Genomic DNA, 21,143 nt, shown 5'->3' on the forward strand with positions numbered 1-21,143 from the left:
AGAGTATTTTATCATATTCTGCATATACACTTTATAGCACTCTGAGGTAACCTGGGGTTTTTGCCTTAATATAAGCCATGGTATCATTTGACTTAAAAAGACTCAGTTTTGGGCTTCCCTGGTGGCGCAGTGGTTGGGAATCCGCCTGCCAATGCAGGGGACGCGGATTCGAGCCCTGGTCTGGGAAGATCCGACATGCCGCGGAGCAACTAGGCCCGTGAGCCACAACTACTGAGCCTGCGCGTCTGGAGCCTGTGCTCTGCAATAAGAGAGGCCGCGACAGTGAGAGGCCCGCGCACCGCGATGGAGAGTGGCCCCCGCTTGCCACAACTAGAGAAAGCCCTTGCACAGAAACGAAGACCCAACACAGCCAAAAATAAATAAATAAATAAATAAATAAAATTTTTTAAAAAGCTATACTTCAATTTAAAAAAAAAAAAAAAAGACTCAGTTTTAATTTATTGGGTTTTTTTCCTTCTGTAACCCATCACTGGTTATCCTTATGATTGAGGGCCCAATCTCTGGTCAGAAATCAACTTCTAATTATTATATTGTTTTTATGAGAAAATTTATTTTGTCATAGTTACAAGGAATGAAAATTAGCGAAAACGATTGCTTATAATTAGTAATAGCATACAGTTTTGTGGAGGTGTAGCTTAAAATGGATTAGAAAATATTACAGTCTATATCTTGAACAAATATTTAACTGGTTTTCTTCCCAGTAAGTACAAGGTGGATTGTGCATGCCTCAAAGAAAATCCAGAGTGCCCTGTTCTGAAACGTAGTTCTGAATCCACGGAAAACATCAATAGTGGTTATGAGACCAGAAGGAAGAAAGGAAAAAAAGAAAAGGATATTTCAAAAGAAAAAGATACCCAAAATCAGAATATTACTTTGGATTGTGAAGGGACAGCGAACAAAATGAAGAGCCCGGAAACTAAACAGAGAAAGCTTTCTCCACTGAGACTATCAGTATCAAATAATCAGGTACTGAACTATGCTCTACTGATTCTTGATGAAAGAAGTTAACAGAAGAAAATTAATTTGTCATATTTTATCCCCTTTTTTATATAAAATGGCTTAAACTTTTTAAGTCCTTTCTGTTATTTAATGAAGTACTTATAAATGTAAAATACGGGTTCTGCTAGAATTTGTACAACATTTGTTAAACTTTTAAGAAACAGCTCACCCAGCAAATCCTTGTAGAATTGAATACAAGATTTTCCTAAAACTGGGTAATTAAAAAAATTCTTCCAGATGGCACTGTCCTTATGTTTATAATAAGTGTTCTTATTTAAAGTCTTAAGCCATATGATTCCTTTCCTTTAATATTTGGGACATAATGAAATCAATTCTATAGGGGTGACATAAGATTTTTGAGAGGAAGTTCTTTTAAAAACACGTAAGATAAATTTGGGGAAAGAGTTTGGCCTGTACTTCTGCTTCACCAGGAAGTATTTTGTTATATGCTCTCTAAACAAATGGAAGTTAGTTAGGAGGGACCTTTTAAATGTGAAGATTAAGTAAGCTTTTATTCGTCTCCATTGTCTTGTCTTCTAAGGATAGTTTCCCTTAAGTGTTAAATTGAACAAACTTTTATTAAGCACTTGGTATTTGTAGGCACTGGGTTTTGTGAAATAATTTATATGTTTATGTGTTGGTAAGAATATAAACTTAAGGCTTTGTGGACTCTATTGATAAAGAACATTATTGACTAGAGCTTCGAGAAACAAAATTATTTGATTGCATGATTTTGAAAAGTTTCCTGAATTAGGAACCAGTTTTAAGTTTCTGAAATGGATTTAAGTACTATTGTAATTTTTATGTTTAATTAATTCTGGTTGAAAGACATTTAAAATACATGGTTCTGTGCCTCTAGTTTCTAGATGGAGTAGTACTTTCTATAAAGCCATCATTTCCATCTTTCAGGAACCAGATTTTATTGATGATATAGAAGAAAAAACTCCCATTAGCAATGAAGTAGAAATGGAGTCAGAGGAACAGATTGCAGAAAGGAGAAGGAAGATGGTAAGTTGGAAGGCCAGTAGCAGCTTCATGCTGTCACTTGGGTTTAGTGACACTGCTCTTCCCAAAATACTTGCTGCTGCCTTTAGGAGGGCCTTTACCCTGTTCTTTGAAGTTAGCAAACATGATGTGTCACTGAGCATTTCTATTTGGCTTTGTCATTACCATTCAAGTAACTTCCACTAATCTTTTGTATTTTCACTGTATTCATTAGACAATTTAGAATTTCTGACATTTAAGAAATAATTTTTTAACATTTTTGAAGCAGAGTACTATTAATAAATTTTAATGCCAGAATTACTGTTCAAAATGTTTTTCATTAACTAAATGTATCCTTTCTCTTTATAATTTAAATATAAAACAAAAATGGAATTTTAAAGCTTATAATAGCACTAAATAAATGGCTTATGCAAAAAAGAAGAAAACCCACTGTTTGGCAGCTGCTATTTTTGCATCTCATACTGCTATCATAAAATAAGGTTTTCATTAAAATAAGTTTAGCATTTATACTCCTTGTACTATTTATTTGAAATATCTTAACCTGTATAAAAACTAGGACAAGATATTTTCTTAAAAATCCATGGTAATTTAGCAATTGATACAATGTCTAGGCCAGTTAACAAGATATTATGATATAGTTTGCCTTAAGATTTGAAAATGACTTTATATACCAACTGATGATCTTAGTACGGGTTTTCCCCACTCCCCTTTATTTTATATGCTCCCTTGTTTCCTGTTTTAGTGATTTTCTGTTGTATTTCATGGAATCTCAGGTGTCATATACTTAGCGGTAGGATCTTTGGATTTTGGTCATTGTAGGCCTGCTTAAATGTAACTCTATCTTATTGCCTTGATGGTCATTCCTCTAACACTGATGTATTGTTGATGTTCAAAATTGCAAAAGCAATGCAGAACTGTTTCACAGCCTCAGGATTTCGGAAGCACTGCTCTGATGGGACAGGGTAGTGTTAGGAATAGGAGAGAAGAAAAACAAATATAGGGGAAAATATTGGAGGAGGTTGCTTATAAAGAAAAAGGAGTTCTTCCTCTACCTAAAGGAATTATCTTGAACCTTTTTCAAGATTGGGTTACATCTAATAAATTACCGGTACCTACCCAAATTACCTATGGCCCTTTCTTGACTAGACGTTCAATATTGGCCTGTTCATTCCACAATTGCCACAGCCTTGTCTTTGCAATAATCCTGCAGAAAGTTTTAGAAGATCACTTTAGGGTATGATTGGTTTCTGTATGAGGCATGCATCTGATACAAATACGGCTTTAAGGGCTATAACAATGCTTTTGGGGGGAGAGAAATGAGAGGAAAAAAACCCTCAAACCTGGAGGTTTGTTATATGACTCTGGGGCTACTTTTAAAATACTTCCTTCTTTCAGTGCTGAGGAAGTTAGTGGAGCTTAGAACATCCTCATTTTGAGATCGCAGAAGGAAAGAGAAATGCCTTTTTGTTGGACATGATGGAACTTTGGATAGGTAGACAAAAAGGCGTACTTGCGAATCCGGTTTTGTCCAGATTTTGTCTACTAGTATGCTATATTAATATAAATGAATACTTCATGTTTTTATATCTGTTTTAGCATATTCATTTTAATATATGCCACTAAGGTGGCTGTGCAGCTGAGTATTTTTCATAGGAATAAACAAACGTATTTAGAATTTGGTATTTTGAAGGGATATGAAATATTTTTTATTCAAGTATTGTTGATGTACAATATTGTATAAGTTACAGGCGTACAATAGTGATTCACAGTTTTTAAAGGTTATACTCCATTTATAGTTATTAAAAAATATTGGCTGTATTCCCTGTGCTGTACAATATATCCTTGTAGCTTATTTTATACCTAGTAGTTTGTACCTCTTAATCTGCTACCCCTATATTTCCCCTCCCCCCCTCCCTCTCCCCACTGGTAACCACTAGTTTATCTATATCTGTGAGTCTGCTTCTTTTTTCTTATTCACTAGTTGTATTTTTTAGATTCCACATATAAGAGATATCATACAGTATTTGTCTTTCTCTGACTTATTTCACTTAGCATAATGCCTTCCACATCCATGTTGCTGCAAATGGCAAAATTTCATTTTTTTATGGCTGAGTAAGTAGTCCATTGTGTGTGTGTGTGTCATATATACACACACACACACACATATATATGTGTATCGGTCACATCTTTATCCATTCATCTGTTGATGGACACTTAGGTTGCTGCCATATCTTGGCAATTATAAATAATGCTGCTGTGAACATTGGGGTACATGTATGTTTTCAAATTAGTGGTTTTCTTTACAGACTGAGAAGTGGAATTGCTGGATCCTATTTTTAATTTTTTGAGGAACCACCATACTGTTTTCCTTAGTGACTGCACCAATTTACATTCCCACCAACAGTGTACGGGGGTTCCCTTTTGAAATAAGTATTTAAAAATCCTTGGCTCCTTAACCTGTAGCCTTCAAAGTCACTGTAATGTTGTTAGTTGTAATTGCTATGTTTGCCTTGATGTTTTAATTATAGAATTTTTGCTATACTCAAATGACTAGAATGCAAAAGCATGCATCTTAGAATTCTTAAGCAGTTGGTATGGCCCCCTCCCACTCCCCAAGGTATTAGTATTTGTGGATTGAAATATTTTGTTTTGAAAAGTTTAAATACTCATCAGCCTTTACTATTCCAGTGTTTGCCTTTTATATTGGCTATGTTAACATCAGTAATTGGAAAGATAGGTCAACTCCTGAGAAACTTAGGTCAAACTGATTTAAATTTTCTCCTGTGACAGGACAGACTTTAAAGCATTATAATAGGAGATACCAGTTCTCATGTGTATCTATGAGATTGAAATATAGAGTCAGACTTTCCTCCCAGATAAGTACCATGTAATGTCCAAATTCAGATATACTTCAGCCCGTCCTTTTGTAGTATAGCTTGAACCATATGAAATTGTTGATTTGATAGTTTTTACCTACACAAATGGCAATTCCATATACAACCTAATATTAGCATATTGCTCAGTCTCCAAAAATAGCACCAGTGATTTATGTAATTTGGTTGCTACTTTGCTTTTTTTGTTGAGAGTGGAAGATAATGTCTCTGCCTTCAAGGGCATTTAGAAAATAGTTACAATGCAGCAGGAAGTGTGGTAAAGGAGATATATGATAGGTAACTTATAGCTGGAAGGATCAGAGGCCATTTCATGAACTAGGTAGAATTTACGATTACCTTATGATGTTTAAACAAGTGCAGATTAGTTTGTGGCTAAATTGTGTGGTATTGAATGGGTGGTTATTTCTCTAGGGGAAATAGCCTGGAGGTAGTTATGTGATAAATCACATTTGGCTGGAATTATAGGCTGTTTTTTGGGGGGGGGGGTGAGGAGGGATATAGGAAAATAAGATTGGTTGATTGTAGATCACATGAAATGCTGAATGATGAAGATTTCATGAAAGAATACGCAAATCATTAGGGGGCCAGGGTAGAAAGCCATTCTTTTATTAACATTTTCCTTTTTCCTCCATTATATTTTGTCCTCTCCTTACAAAAGCTCACTTGTGGCTAAATGGTATGGAACTGAATAGATGGTTATTAGACATTTTCTCTTTAGCTAGCAGTAAGAGGTACTTCTTTGGCAGTGGGTTGGAATTGACTTGGGAGAATCTTAAGCTGAAATACAGTGGGTTGAAATACAATAATATGGTAAGTTGAAATACAGCAGGCTGTTTATACTCACCTGGTTTCAAAACCGGGGTACTACTGAGTAGACTCTCCCAGGTCCATGGTAGTTGAGTTGAAGTTAGGTGGCCATAACCTTGTCAGAGGTTAAGTGTACAGAAGGGGTTAGATATTGGGAAGCTCACCTTGTTTTGATGAACAGGTGATTGATTAAAAATATAAAACCTTAGACAGATTTAAATTCAAAAGGAGGCTTGCTTCCCCTCCTCCACCCCATTTATAATGAAATGAAAAGAACCTCCTTTGTAGTATCTTTTAATATTATATTTTCAAAATAATTTTCCACAGCCTTACGGAAAGACTACTTTGGGAATATAGTCTTGGTAATATTTGATGGCCTATTATAGTCAGATTGCTTAAACTGGAGTCCGTGGAAGGTGGTTCAGGTGGTCTTCACATGGAGGATAGAAATTTGAGACCGACAGAAGGATATGAAGGGATAGTCAGTCACCTAGGTATGAGTTTCTTAAACGTGTCAAGCATCTAGGACAATCTAGAATTAACTGTATATCACTAGAATGTAAACTACATAAGGGCAAGGATTTGTAGGGCTCATTGCCTTAGCCCTAGCTTCTAGGGGAAAAAAAAAGGTCTGGCTTTTATAAAAGTAGGTGGTCTATAATTGAGCTTATTAGATGTTCCTGGCAACCGTTTGAGGAAAGCTATAGATAGGCCCATGAGTGTGAACTAAATGAAGCTTATCGTCCAGGCAGGATGCAGGATTCTCCACAATTTTCTCAGCCTTGATCCTTCACGTCAGAAAGTATTCCATGGAACTCTAATTTAAGATGTTTTGTGAAAGAGAGAGCTTTGTGGCCAGTTGACTTTAGTAAACAGTATACCTTGTCCCCAACTTCGAGATTTCCAGTATACATGGTGTGTTTGAAACCTCTTGAGAAATTGTCAGCATTTCCTCAACTTGTACGTCCTTGCAACTTGTTTTTTTGTAGTGACACCTTTGATATCCTGCAGATTTTTATTCCATAGAAAAAACACACTCTGAGAAAACACTACTATACAGAATCCATGCTCTTACTAATGTCTCTAGGAAGTGACTTGATTTAGAAGATCACTTTAGAAGATGCAAAAGGATTTTTAATAATAGTAAACTACAGGGAGGGTAAATTTGCCAGAAAAGTCATCTGACATGTATTGTCCATCTTACTTTTCTCTCCTCAGAGCATGATTAAGTTAATGTTGATTACTAGTTTTAATTTTCTAAAGTCCCATTTTCTCTCATCACAGTGTTTAGGAATTGTTTTTCCCAATATGAATAATTAATGGGTAATTAATCGTAGTATTGACTAGCAAAAAGGAACCCGTTTATTTTTATAGGTTGTCTGTTCGAACAAAATGAGGATATTCAGCTTCAGCTGCCTTGTAGTAAATTCAAGATTTCCAAAATCTTGTTTAAAGACTTCATTACATACCTTCAAATTACAGTGATATACATGGTTTATATAATGTATACACAATTCTTATTCACTTAAAAATTTGGGTGTTTGTTATATGCTGAGCACCATTTAAAGTACTGGGTGAACAAAAGAAGGCAAGGTCCCTGTTCTGGAGCAGCTTTCATGGAGGATGGGGTGGAAGGGAAAACAAACATCAAACAGGAAAGAGTACTATGAAGTTAAACTAAATCATGATGTGGTAGAGAAGAAATGGAGATACTTACTCTTTTGGAACAATTTTATTGGTAAGCAGTAATCTTACCATTTTTTTAAAAATTAATAAATTAATAAATTCCTATTCAAAAGGTTAAGGGAAGTTAGTTGAGTAAGAAGTCTTTTAATTTCTCTATTTCAAGGCTGTAAGTAGAGTAATTCGGTAGGTTGGCCCTGCCATTTCCCTTTTCCTTTAAAAGGCAACTTTGTTGTTTTTGTTTTTAAGAGCCACTTCCTACTTGGTAGTAAGGTAAAATAAATAAATAAATAAAAGGAAATCACAAAATACCTAAATGTCTTCATTTTGTTTCCTTCTCAATTCTTACATCCTACTACTAGCAAATCTCCTTCTAAAGCCACTGTAAGGCATCCAGAGTACATAAGCTTATTTTCACTCAGCTTCAAATTACCAAATATCTCTAATTGGGATGAATTCTAACAATTTAGTCAGTTTAGTTTATTTTTTCAGTTGTGATATTGTATAAAACTTTAATTCGTGTTCTTTATTATGTAGTCCTTGAACTATATGGACCTTAGGTTTTCACCATTTTTTTTTTTTTTTTTTTTTTTTTAATTCACGTTCTTTTTTTTTTTTTATTTACTTATTTATTTTATTTATGACTGTGTTGGGTCTTCGTTTCTCTGCGAGGGCTTTCTCTAGTTGTGGCAAGCGGGGGCCACTCTTCATCGCGGTGTGCGGGCCTCTCACTGTCGCGGCCTCTCTTGATGCGGAGCACAGGCTCCAGACGCGCAGGCTCAGTAGTTGTGGCTCACGGGCCCAGCCGCTCCGTGGCATGTGGGATCTTCCCAGACCAGGGCTCGAACCCGTGTCCCCTGCATTGGCAGGCAGACTCTCAACCACTGCGCCACCAGGGAAGCCCCACCATTTTTTTTTAATATACATTTATTTATCTTTGGCTGCGTTGGGTCTTTGTTGCTGTGCGCAGGCTTTCTCTAGTTGCTGCGAGTGGGGGCTATTCTTCCTTGCGGTGTAGGGGCTTCAGTAGTTGTGGCTCGCGGGCTTAGTTCCTCTGCGGCATGTGGGATCTTCCCGGACCAGAGCTCGAACCCGTGTCTCCTGCATTGGCAGGTGGATTCTTAACAACTGTGCCACCAGGGAAGTCCCTCACCATTTACTGAATAGGGGCTCATACAAGAAGATCTCCATAGTCTCTTCCAAGTACAAGGTGACATGATTTCAAGTTAAATTTGTGTTCCAGTGTGTTTATACATTGAAGCACAAAATTGTAATAAAAATTCTCACTGTACCCACTCCTCAAGTGATAAAATCCTATAAAGGGATATTATTAAGCAGACTTTCTGCTTACAGAAAATTACTGTACTCTTGTGTGTTACTGTAAAGCCATAAACTGAAAAATGTCATAAAAGCAATCTGTAGATCTCATCAGAGATCTCTCACAGTTTTTTTAGTTCAGCACCCCATACTCGAGCATTAACAACAGTGTGTCAAAAGTCAACCCTGTCTGATTCTAATTCTGTATCAGGGTCTATCAGTTGCCAAGCTCATAGAGAGTAAAAATGACTTTTGAGGTCTGAACAGTCAGTGGCTTGGAATGAGTCATGATAATGAAACGTGCAGGTCCTGGTGGTAGCCTTATGTGACAAGTATCATCTAAACTACATCCAGCTCAGATGTCAGGGGCTATGGACAGTCTGCTGGGGCTAATTAAGACTCCTAATTTCTCTAGTCCCCTGCACAATCAGCTATAGTTATCTCAAGTTATCTCTTATATAAAACTTATTTATCAGATCTATAAAGTCGGTGGTAAATTTTCAGTCATTACATACTGTATATCTGGTTGTGTATGTCAAAGAATACACTGGTGAATATAAAAGCTGAATGACATATGAACCTTAAGGAATTTAAAATAAAAGTAGATTAGTAACTAATGTTTTTTTTTTTCCTTCACATAATCAAAAGCATGTTTACATTTTCTAAAAAGTGTGTGTTTTAAGATGAAGCTGAGTTAAAGCTATTAGGATACCTGTTTAGTGCTTTCAGTTAATAGTTGTAGTAAATGTAGGAAGAGTTATGCTTTATTTTGCATTATGTAGTGTGTCAGTGTTTGGTAATTGGAAAGAAGAACAAATCAGGAGCCTGGAAACTTGGATAATAATTATGGCTCGCCTTTGAGTGATTCACTTAATACACGTGGGCTCTGGTTTCTTCAGCAGTGTAGTACTAGATTATTTTTAAGATCCTGACCAGCTCAAAAAGATCGAGTCATCTCGAAATAAAGGATTTTGCTTTGACTATCCATTAGCTGCATTGTTTACCAAGGGAGTTCAATTTTTAAATGAATTAATTTTGTCTTTACATCAAGTAATTTTATCTCTGACCCTTACTCTATCTAAAACAAGTGAATAATGGACCATGTCAAGGAAACTTCTTTTGGCATAAATTCGTATTTATCTTAGGAAACCTTGGATAATCATGACATAGAAAATATCTCCTTTGGGTGCCTGGCCCGTGGGTAAATTTATTTTATACATAAAATGATTCTTGCTAAGACAAGTTTGTTTCTTTTGGAAAAATGTACTTTTCCCAGATTTATTTTTAAATTTATAAGCACAATAATGAACCCCTTCTCTTTCTACCCACCCCCGTTCCACAGGTGAAGCAATTAATGAAAATCATATTTTTTAGTTACTCCAGACTTCTAAATTTAGGGGTTTAGAAAAGCCCTAATGTATTGAGACAGGATTTTTATAGAGAGCCATAAATGAAAGGGGGTCGAGTAAAGTGATTTATAAGACCAGAAACATGAATTATCTAAGGAAAGAATTTGGCTTTAAAAGTTCCAGTTCCAGTAAAGAGATCATCTTTTGCCTATGTTCTTTATTTTAGTGTCTTATTAGCCATCCCAGACCAAGAAAGCTAAGACGCAAATATGTGTCCATGAACAAGTAATCTTACCTCTTTGGATCTCAGTTTCCTTACCTGTAAAATAAAGAGGGTGAGGATAACACATTTTATAAGACTGACACATTTGCAGTATGGTAGTTTGTTTTCACTAATTATAAAGTTCTCAGAAGAGTTCTGTTTACATATTTCCCTCACCTAGTGGAACAATGAAAGAAAAAAAATATAGGAAAGAGTAAGTAATAGTTTTCATAGTGTAGGTGTCTTAATGCTTGAATCTCTGCTGATAATTACTCGAACTCTAAAGCTCTGATATTGAGAAGACCATGCAGCCAGACCTTGAGTTACTGATCTTTCTTTCCCACATCGATGACAATAAAGGAAGAAAAACGAATGGATCTGAGCCTCAGGACCTGGTTCTTTCCATTTGGAGAACCGGACAGTTGATGGACATGCTTCCTGTATCTGGTTGAAACCTGAAGCATTTGCCAGGCCCCCTGGCCAAGGCTCTGGGTCTTGCTTTTAATGTTCTCTCTCCAAAGAGAACTGACGCTCAAAGGAACTCTTGCTGTTTTCCGGTCTCTGCCTTGAACTGTCAGTGTAGACGGGAAGAGCAGAAGATAGAGGAATGCCTTATAACAATTACAATGGAGGGCAAGAGAGCCAAAGTAGAAATAATAACGCCTAAGAAATGCCTACCATTTTCCAAGTAAGGTTGGAAAACACAGATATTTTATATTTGAACTCATTAACAATTCTGTGAAGTGTAAATATTGTTACCCACATTTTATAAGACGCTCAAAAGGTTAATAACTAGGGTTGTTACACTGCCTAGGGTCACAGAGATAGTAAATGACTGGTAGCATCATGATTTAAACCCAGGACTTCACCCCACAATATCCTGCTATGACATGTCAGTATATTCACTCCTTACATTTATATGGATTTAACCTTTTCAACATATTACCTTAGGAACTTTGATCTTATTTTTAAAAGGCTGCCTAATGTATTATTGAGAAAAAAAGATTTTTGGTTTGATAAAGCAGGGTCGTTCTTGAGTCTTTTTTTGGTTTTGCGTTACCTTTATCATTGACATACAATCATCCAAACATTCCTTTCATTGAAATATATTTGTAATGACAGGGTTTACCGAGATGTTTGGGATTCTCAAAGATCTCAAATGAATATAAATGTTTTTAATCCCGTATCTACCATCAAAAGAGGTGTTTTGCTAACACCATCATAGAAATTTTTTTTTAATTTGCCATGAACATTTGGACTTTTGAATTTTACTTCAGAGCAGTATTTATTACGTTACTTTAAATTTTGTAGACAAGAGAAGAAAGGAAAATGGAAGCAATTCTGCAAGCTTTTGCCAGACTTGAAAAAAGAGAGAAAAGAAGAGAACAAGCTTTGGAAAGGATCAGCACTGCCAAAACTGAAGTTAAAACTGAATGTAAAGATGCGCAGATTGTCAGTGATGCTGAAGTTATTCAGGTATTATTATTCAGGTCTAGTTTTATTTTCACACTTAACCACTTTCCAATAAAATTTCCACAATTTAATTACATCTATAAAGAATTTTTGATGTGATACTAGCTTTTCAATAGCATTTTTCAAATCCTATGAGAATTTAGACTTCAGCTATGAGACTCTACTTGCTTTGTTTTTGAGAGTAAGAAAATTTTTAATTATGTCAATTTAATATATATCAGAATTCATAAAGAAATTTGGGGCAGTTAGCTTCTGAAGCAGATTGATGCCATTATATTTCAACTACTAAGTTATATAAACATTGTATTAAAAGTTCCATTCTCTTTTGAATTAGGAACAAGCAAAAGAAGAAACTGCTAGCAAGCCAACTCCTGCCAAAGTAAATAGAACTAAACAGAGAAAAAGTTTTTCTCGGAGTAGGACTCACATCGGACAGCAGCGTCGGAGACACAGAACTGTCAGCATGTGTTCAGATATCCAACCATCTTCTCCTGATATAGAAGTTACTTCACAACAAAATGATACTGAAAATACTGTACTTGCAATAGAACCAGAAACTGAAACTGCACTAGCAGAAATAATTACTGAAACTGAAGTTCCAGCACTTAATAAATGTCCAACAAAGTATCCCAAAACAAAAAAGGTATGATTCTTAATGAATGTAAGAACTGTTTTTTAACAAATGTCTTATTATGTTAAATATATTTATGTTTTAGGACTTCAATCTATAACGTCTCATAAAGAAGAGTGATAAAGAGTCATAGTTTTTATACTAGCAAAGTTTTAAACTAAGAATGAGAATTGCAAAACTGTAAAATCAGTTAATAGAAATGTTTGCATCATTAAAATATCCAGTATATCAAGGCTTCCTTGTAGTATTGCAATTCTGATTTCTAATGATTTAATTTTGCCTACTTTATGTACTTAAACTACACTTCTCAGAAACAAGTAGTTTGAGATGTGTTATCCTTTCTTTATTCTTTGTAGTTTTTATAAATTTCATGGGAAAGGTAGATTACAAGAATTAAATGTGAAGTAATTGTTGATTTCCATAGAATGTAGTAGGATGTGAAAATTTATAAGGAAGGGTAGTTTCATTTTAATTTTATTGGAGTGTAGTTGATTTACAATGTTGTGTTAGTTTCAGGTATACAGCAAAGTGAGTCAGTTATACACATGCATACATGCATTCTTTTTTAGATTCTTTTCTCATATAGCTTATCACAGAATATTGAGTTCCCTGTGCTATACAGTAGGTCCTTGTTGGTTATCTTATATATAGTAGTGTGTATGTGTTCATCCCAAGCTTCTGATTTATCCCCCCCCCCCCCACCCTGCTTCCCCTTTGGTAACCTGTAAGTCTGTTTCTGTTTTGTAAATAAGTTCATTTGTTTCTTTTTTTAAAAAATTAGATTCCACGAGTGCTATCATATGATATTTGTCTTTCTCTGACTTACTTCACTTAGTATGATCATCTCTAGGTCCTGCTGCAGTGAACTTTGGGGTGCATGTATCCTTTCGGATTACAGTTTTCTCCGGATATATGCCCAGGAGTGGGATTACCAGATCATATGGTAGCTCTATTTTTAGTTTTTTAAGGAACCTCCATACTGTTCTCCATAGTGGCTGTAACAATTTACATTCCCACCAACAGTGTAGGAGGGTTTCAGGAAGGGTAGTTTTAGATCAATTTATTAATAAAAATCTTTCAAAAACTACTGTCAGATTTAATGAAGCAATTGTGGTAAACAATCACTGAGATAAACCAACCTGAGCTTTACAGGAAGGCCAGAAATACAGAACACCATTATGAAGCTTTGTTTTTCTCCTATTCTGAGTACAGCAGATTGGAGCAGAGATACCAAAGTGCAATCCTTAGGCTCTTTGGGCAGTGGGGCAGATCATAAATGGATCCTTCTCACACCCTTTTACAACAAAATACTTTGAAACCCACTTTATCTGGTCTTTGTTCTTACCAAATTCAGTATAGTTTGTAGGTACTGTGAAACCATGAGAAGTATATTTCGTAAATATCTAGGAGGAACCTGGGATACTTCAGTGGCGAATCAGAAGATTAGATAGAGACGATCTAAACACAGCTCTAATTTGAAGTCTGTGCTCACCTTTGCACCTTGGATCCTGAACAAGCAAGCTAGTACTTGATTTTAACAGTGAGCAGTTTACTTTTGCCCACTTTGGGAGGACAAAAAGTAGCTGCAGATTTTCTTCATAATTTGGATTAGTGAGAAAGAAAAGATTCATGTTTAAAAGAAAAGCTACTTTTGGGAATTCCCTGGCGGTCAGTGGTTAAGACTCTGCACTTTCACTGCCGAGGGCGTGGGTTCAATCCCTGGTCTGGGAACCAACATTCCACAAGCTGCACAGTGCAGGAAAACAAAAAAAGGCTGCTTTCTTGATTACATATATGACGTAGTCCCTGCCCTTTAATTATTAAATGACTAAACTATTGTGGCACTATAGATTTAATTCCCTGGTCTTGAGATATAGGTTCCTGTATCCAGATTCTCTAAAAAAAAAAAAAAAAGTCTTTTTCCCACAGGTTTTGCATATGATATATACTGTTATTTTAAACATTACTGTTTGACAGAGTACCAAATTATCATGATTTCCTATAATGTAAAGGCCTTCTTCAGTTTCATACATAGCACTTATTCTGTGCCAGATACTCTGTGAAGAGCTTTGGTTATTTAACTCTTGTAATCCTTACAATAACCACTATTTGTTAGAGCTAGTTTCTCTCAGTGACCCTTTCTTTTATAGATCAGGATTGAGATGTAGAAAGTTATGTAACTTGCTTGAGCTTACGCTAGTGGCAAAGCCAGGATTCACACCAGGGCAGTCTGTTGCAGACTCCCAAGTGCTTTAGCCCCACTGTGTGCTTGTCCTAGAAAGGAAGTTTCGTACATTGAAAAAAGGAAGGAAAAGAAAAGATGCCAAAATGCTTATAGTGATTATCTCTAGAAGACAGGATGTGGGTAGACTATTTTTTAATGTATGTATTTCTGTATGTGTATTGTGAGAATGTATGTGTAAATACATTACACTAGTTTTTTCTACATATTCTACAAATTAACATTTATAATAAAAATAAAAGGAGTATAATTGATAACTAGGTAGAAAAGATACTAAATGCCCACACAGCAAAGAAAGTGCTTGAGCTGAGAAATGTAATCCTTATTTCCATACCCATTACATCTGAACTTTACTAAATAGTTTTTAAAAAAGAAAAAGGTGAGTATCAGTTAACTTTAGGATCAGGTATATTCATATAGCCAGTAAAGACTGAACTATGTACACTGTAGATCCAAAAAAATAAACAGAATGAAGAAAGGGATTATGTGAATTTTCAAAGCATGGGAACTTAGAGATTTCAAACCCCTTAAATCATTAGTGATTGTCAATGCCGACAGCTTTAAAAAAAAAAAAAAAAATTATATGCACTGGCCTCATCTGGAGATTCTGATGGGCAGCCAGAGTAGAAAAACACTGCCTAAAGTCTGACGAACTAAACATTTTACACATAATATAGAAGCAGTTTAGTGTCTGTGTTTTTAAGATAGTACTGAGGTCTCCTAGATTTTTACTGTTTTATAAAAACTATCATGTGTTTTGTTCCTACAAAGTATTATTGTGTAAAAAATTTTAGTAATAAGTGTAGATAACCAACGAAATGCAGAATGACTTATATTGACTTTTTAGACATCAATACATGAATGATTTAAATCTCTCATTTTAGATAATATGCCAGTTACAAATTTGGTATTAGAAAATTCTATAGGAGAATCTGTATAATTACATATATAGTGATCCAAATTTTCCTTCTCTCTAGCACTTGGTCAATGAATGGTTAAGTGAGAAGAATGAGAAGACAGGAAAACCTTCAGACACCCTTTCAGAAAGGCCTCTGCGCATAACTACAGATCCTGAAGTGTTAGCTACACAGCTCAATTCTTTACCGGGTCTCACTTATAGTCCGCATGTATACTCTACTCCTAAGCACTACATTAGATTCACTTCACCATTCCTTTCAGAAAAAAGGAGAAGAAAAGAACCTCCTGAAAACATTTCTGGCTCATGCAAGAAGGTAAACTTTTCTTTGGATTTGAAAATCTAGTATGAGCCAAATGCCATTTCTCATTCCTTACTACCAGTCCTGGTAGTGAAATGCTTTTGGAGTTGGCTCTACATTTATAGGATATGTAAACAGCTACAAACTGATTTCTCTTCATTTATTGTTCTGTGTATTTCAGCGGTGGTTGAAACAAGCTCTGGAAGAAGAAAACTCAGCAATTTTACACAGATTTAATTCACCCTGTCAAGAAAGATCCAGAAGTCCTACAGTCAATGGTGAAAATAGAAGTCCACTACTATTAAATGATAGCTGTTCTCTTCCAGGTAGAATTTCTTTTCAGTGTTGTTCTAGTGTGGAGAATGTGGCAGGATATATATAGCATATATGTATATTCTAATTATTATGTACCTTTCAAAAGAAGCACATTGTTATATATATTTTCTCTTTTCTGTCCTCCAAAATTTTAGATGAAGGTAGACATGAAAACCTTAATTTGCAGTACCATGTACAATATGTTGGGGCTTATGGTTGAATTTTGGGCCTAGTTGGCCAGCTGTTTCCCAACAAGATTCAAAAGGACTCTTAGAAATCAGTTAAATTAACAGCTGTCCTTGCAAGATTTCTTAGAGCCCCCCACCCCAGGCCTGTAAGCCTTCCAGCAAGATAATGCTTGCTAACAGTGAAACTGACTAAGTTGGGGGGGGAGGGGTGTGGGGAGAGAATTGCTTCCTGTTATCTTTAAAAAACCGTGAATGTAGTTTCGGGTGAAAATCATCATAATTACGATTGCTGATGTTTTTTGATCTTTCCACAGAATATATTACAGATTATAGCAAATAGCAGCGGTATAATTTCTTAACTAATTTCCCCAACAAGATTTAAAACTAAACCACTAAAAAAAACGAAGACTCTATCAGTTACTAGATTCTGCTTACTCAGAAACCTCCACACCTACTCCTTCACCATATGCTACCCCAACTCACACAGATATTACTCTTACGGATCCATCATTTGCCACTCCTCCACGGGTAAAGTCAGACGATGAAGCTTGTAGAAATGGTTATAAGCCCATTTATTCACCAGTTACCCCAGTAACTCCTGGCACACCGGGAAATACCATGCACTTTGAGGTGAGAAAAAAACGAAACAAAAACCCATGGGGATGGGGTTTCTTTAATAGCTGTTTTTTCTCCCTTTAATAATTAGTGTACTGAGAGCAGAAAAAAAAAGTTCTTAAGAATCTAAGAACGAAAATTTGGAACATGCATTTGTGAATTTAAACTTTATTTTTTATTAAAATGCACATAACTTTCATTTCATCTGATTGATACACAAAAGTCAGACTAAATGACTATGTGTATCAAAGTGACCTTAAAGCAAAATATAAGGGGAATGGAAATAAAAGAGAAAAAGTTTAAAACCAAAGTCTGTGTAGTAGTTTCTCATTTTAAGTTTTCATTTCTATAAATATCATGGGCTTGTTAACATATTTTAATTTTCAATTATGATTATTTCTTTTATGTAGAATATTTCTTCCCCAGAAAGTTCTCCAGAAATTAAGAGACGCACTTACAGTCAAGAGGTAAGGAGATATGAAAAAAAGGTTTTTTAAATCGGTGACTTTTCCCTAGTATCAGTATAAATTATTGGTAGATTTAATGTAACTAGCTTCCAAATGTGGTTATTTGTGTAATTTTTTTTTTTTTTAATTCTGTAAACAGGGCTTTGACAGATCTTCAACCATGTTAACATTGGGGCCTTTTAGAAATTCTAATTTAACTGAACTCGGTCTGCAAGAAATAAAGACTATTGGTTATACCAGCCCTAGGAGTAGGACTGAAGTCAGTAGGCAGTGCCCTGGAGAAAAGGAATCTGTGTCAGACCTTCAACTGGGACTCGATACAGTCGAGCAAGCTGCCTTACATAAAACCATGGAAACACCTGCACATGATAGGACTGAGTCTAACAGCCAACTGGAATCTGCTCACTCTGGACGGGGCCCAATATATTCTTCCTGGGTAAAGAGTCCTGACAGAACAGGAGTTAACTTCTCAGTAAACTCCAACTTGAGGGACCTGACACCCTCACATCAGTTGGAGGTTGGAGGAGGCTTCCGAATAAGTGAGTCAAAGTGCCTGATGCAGGATGATACTAGAGGCATGTTTATGGAAACACCTGTGTTTTGTACTTCAGAAGATGGGCTTGTATCTGGTTTTGGACGGACTATTAATGACAGTTTGATCGACGGAAGTTGCACACCCCAGAATCCACCACAAAAGAAAAAGGTTACAAATTTAACGATTTATAGTCCTTTTAATAGTGTTTCTTTCATACTACTTCTGAGGGTAATTAGTAGTTATAATATGTATTGTGTAAGGCATTCATACTTTATTCATATTGAATTATTGATATGTACATTTTTAAACCTTTTGTAAATGCTCAGTGAATTAGATAATGTTTGCAGAGAGCTAGTGATATGGAAAATTCCTGTAAGGAGCATGGTTTCAGAGATCGAAACCTCAAGGTGATTTATTTCACTGAAAGAGTAACTTTTAAAGATAACCACTTCCCAACCAAATAAACAGAATTGAATAATATTTGTGTTCTTATTACCCTTATTTTACATAGAACAGGCAGCCGATATAGAAGAAATGCCTCTTTCCTCATCCTGAATACCTACAGTATTTAGGCCATGGATGTAACAGTATTTATTATATAAATAATAAGTTCCCTGATTTACCACCATTATTTGGTTGGCAGACATACCGAGACAATTAGAATGCCTTATTTCAGAGCAGTGGGAGAAACTACAACACGTATTTTATTTGTTAATAGGCTTATTGCTTTGCAAGTCGAAAGAATTTTAGTGATGTGTGCTTTTAATTTTTATAACAGAGTCCAGTTGGCAACTTTGTGGGAAGCAATATAGTATAGTGGAAAGAGCACGGGCTTTCAAGTAAGACCTAGGTTCGAATCCCGGCTCCAACACTCACCAGCTGTGTGACCTTGAGTGAGTGAGTTACTCAATTTCCTCATATGTAAAATGGGGATGATAATATACCTATTTCATAGGGTTGTTGTGAGGATTAAATGAGATAATGTATGTAAATCATCTAACTACAATGCCTGGCATATAGTAGGCATTTGATAATTGTTAATTATTATTGTTTGTTCAGAATCAAATTATTTTATATAATTTTCTTAATGTAAATATAGTAATTCTCTTTAGAAAAAAAAAAAGAATAGATTGACACTGACATATAAAAACAAGGATAAAAGATTTGCTTTTCCTTATCTTTCTTGCTTAAGGTTTCTCTATTAGAATACCGGAAAAGACAACGTGAAGCTAGGAAAAGTGGCTCTAAGGCAGAACACTTTCCACTGGTTAATGTATCACCTCACACAAGTGGAAACCTGAGTAGCAGCAATGCTGATGGGCGTGCCAACGGGAGTGAAAATGGGGAGCAGGTAGAAAGCACTGCTAGCCTACCTTTACCAACGCCAGCTACAGTTCATAATGCTACTTTGGAAGAGACCAGCAATAACTGTCCTGTTAAGGAAGCTTCTGCCAGTGAAAAGAATGAACCAGAAGTCCAATGGTAAGCTGCCTGTTGAAGAAAAAAAACCTAACTAACTGGTAACTTTAGAATTACAAGTAGTATACCGTATAATGACAGTAGTCTTTGTTATTTTATCATCCAGTCAGGATCTTAACTTTTTACATAGCTGATTTTGAACGGAGCTATATCTGTAAAGATTTGAAGTATGCTATTCTGAAAAACAACAAAGTTTTTGTTAATCAGCTGCCTTCCTGTTTGTTGTTGTTCTCCTAAAGCAGAGGTTTGTGATCATAATTTTGACAGATCCTTTTTGCTGATAGAGTTTTAAACCAGTTATGTATTTGCCCGCGTCATTAAAGGTCCATTATATCTACTCCTTGATAATTTTCACACAAATATTCCTCTCCAAAGAACCTTTATCCTAGTCAACATCCGGCAATTTCTTTGCCACCCTTACCAGTTGCCTTGAAAGAACAGCCATGTTTAGTGTTTCTTCAATAGGAATAGAAGAAGCTGGATACAGAAGGGTCCTGCAAAGGGCAGGAGGCCACATTCATTTTGCTCCATGGTCCTCTTACCTCTGAGCTTCCTGCTAGCCTTATAATCCAGACCCAAGGTAATTTGTCAGGGGTGTATGTGGTCCCTTTGGTAACCTGAAGTGACGTTCTGAATGCCTTTATGCTACCCCCCCTTCAACAACCCCCTCCTTTTCACCAAGAAATTGCTTAAGACAAAGGAATGGCATCTGCTTGAGTTCTTCAAATAAATGAGGATAAAAATCTCAGTTTGGGGAGGTGTTGCGGGCTGGGGTGGGGAGCTGTTTTCAAAGCTTTTCCCCAAAGAGCAAAAGCCTTTTATCTGAGAGGCTGTGTTGGCCATCAGGGGACACAAACTGATCTAGCCGGCAGCAGCTTTTGAACTGATGTTATGACTTGATTTTAAAGGACCGCCTCAACTTCAGTGGAGCAAGTGCGAGAAAGGAGTTATCAGAGAGCTTTACTACTCAGTGATCACCGAAAAGATAAAGATAGTGGTAAGTGAGCTTGTTCCTTTGCCAAAAAGTGGAGTCAGCTAATCACTCTGCACCCCCGTTCTGTGCTTCTAATGTTCTCTTTGGGTCTGCTTCTGCTTCATCTCTAGGGGGAGAGTCACCATGTGTCCCATGTTCACCGATTCATGTTCCGTCTTCACCTTCATCTCATTCAAATCACATTCCCCAGTTGCAACCCAAGGGCCCAGTCCCTTCTTTCAGTGAACTTATGGAAGGTCAGTAAGCAGATGACCTATCATGGTTGTTGTTTTAAAAACCTTTTCAGAAAGGAGAGAGCCTTTATAAGACGTTGGTTTGAATAGTAGAATGTACGTCGAAGTGTTAGTAAAAAGCAGTATTTATCATGCAATTTTACATTTTCTATGGTTCCTTATGCTTTACAGATCCTGATCCTGAAAATCCAGACCCCCATCGACTATAAGTGAATGTGCATCCCCAGATACTTCCCAAAATACTTGTAAAAGCCCTTCAAAATGAGCAAGGTAATAACATTGACCTTTGAACGTGGCCCTTCAGAAAAGTGGATGGTAATGTGCACATGGAGGTTTTTCTGCTGTACCAAGGATCAGTTTCCTGATTTCTGGACACTTTTCCTGTTAAAGTTCCAATGTGCTGAACGTACTTTAGCA

At 36.1% G+C, this 21,143-nt stretch overlaps 1 protein-coding gene across 1 annotated transcript in view; it reads left to right on the forward strand.

Moving 5' to 3' along the window:
• Positions 1-21,143, forward strand: part of KMT2E (lysine methyltransferase 2E (inactive)) — a 99,815-nt gene that overhangs the window by 73,596 nt on the left and 5,076 nt on the right. The window contains 14 exon segments of the mRNA XM_036862843.1: positions 723-987; positions 1,930-2,028; positions 11,649-11,813; positions 12,145-12,453; positions 15,661-15,915; positions 16,082-16,226; positions 16,780-17,033; positions 17,429-17,485; positions 17,625-18,188; positions 19,213-19,502; positions 20,408-20,496; positions 20,604-20,729; positions 20,898-20,920; positions 20,923-20,996. Coding sequence (XP_036718738.1) covers positions 723-987; positions 1,930-2,028; positions 11,649-11,813; positions 12,145-12,453; positions 15,661-15,915; positions 16,082-16,226; positions 16,780-17,033; positions 17,429-17,485; positions 17,625-18,188; positions 19,213-19,502; positions 20,408-20,496; positions 20,604-20,729; positions 20,898-20,920; positions 20,923-20,996 — 2,715 coding nt within the window.

Source organism: Balaenoptera musculus, chromosome 9 (assembly GCF_009873245.2).
Source record: "Balaenoptera musculus isolate JJ_BM4_2016_0621 chromosome 9, mBalMus1.pri.v3, whole genome shotgun sequence".
Classification (NCBI taxonomy): Eukaryota; Metazoa; Chordata; class Mammalia; order Artiodactyla; family Balaenopteridae; genus Balaenoptera; species Balaenoptera musculus.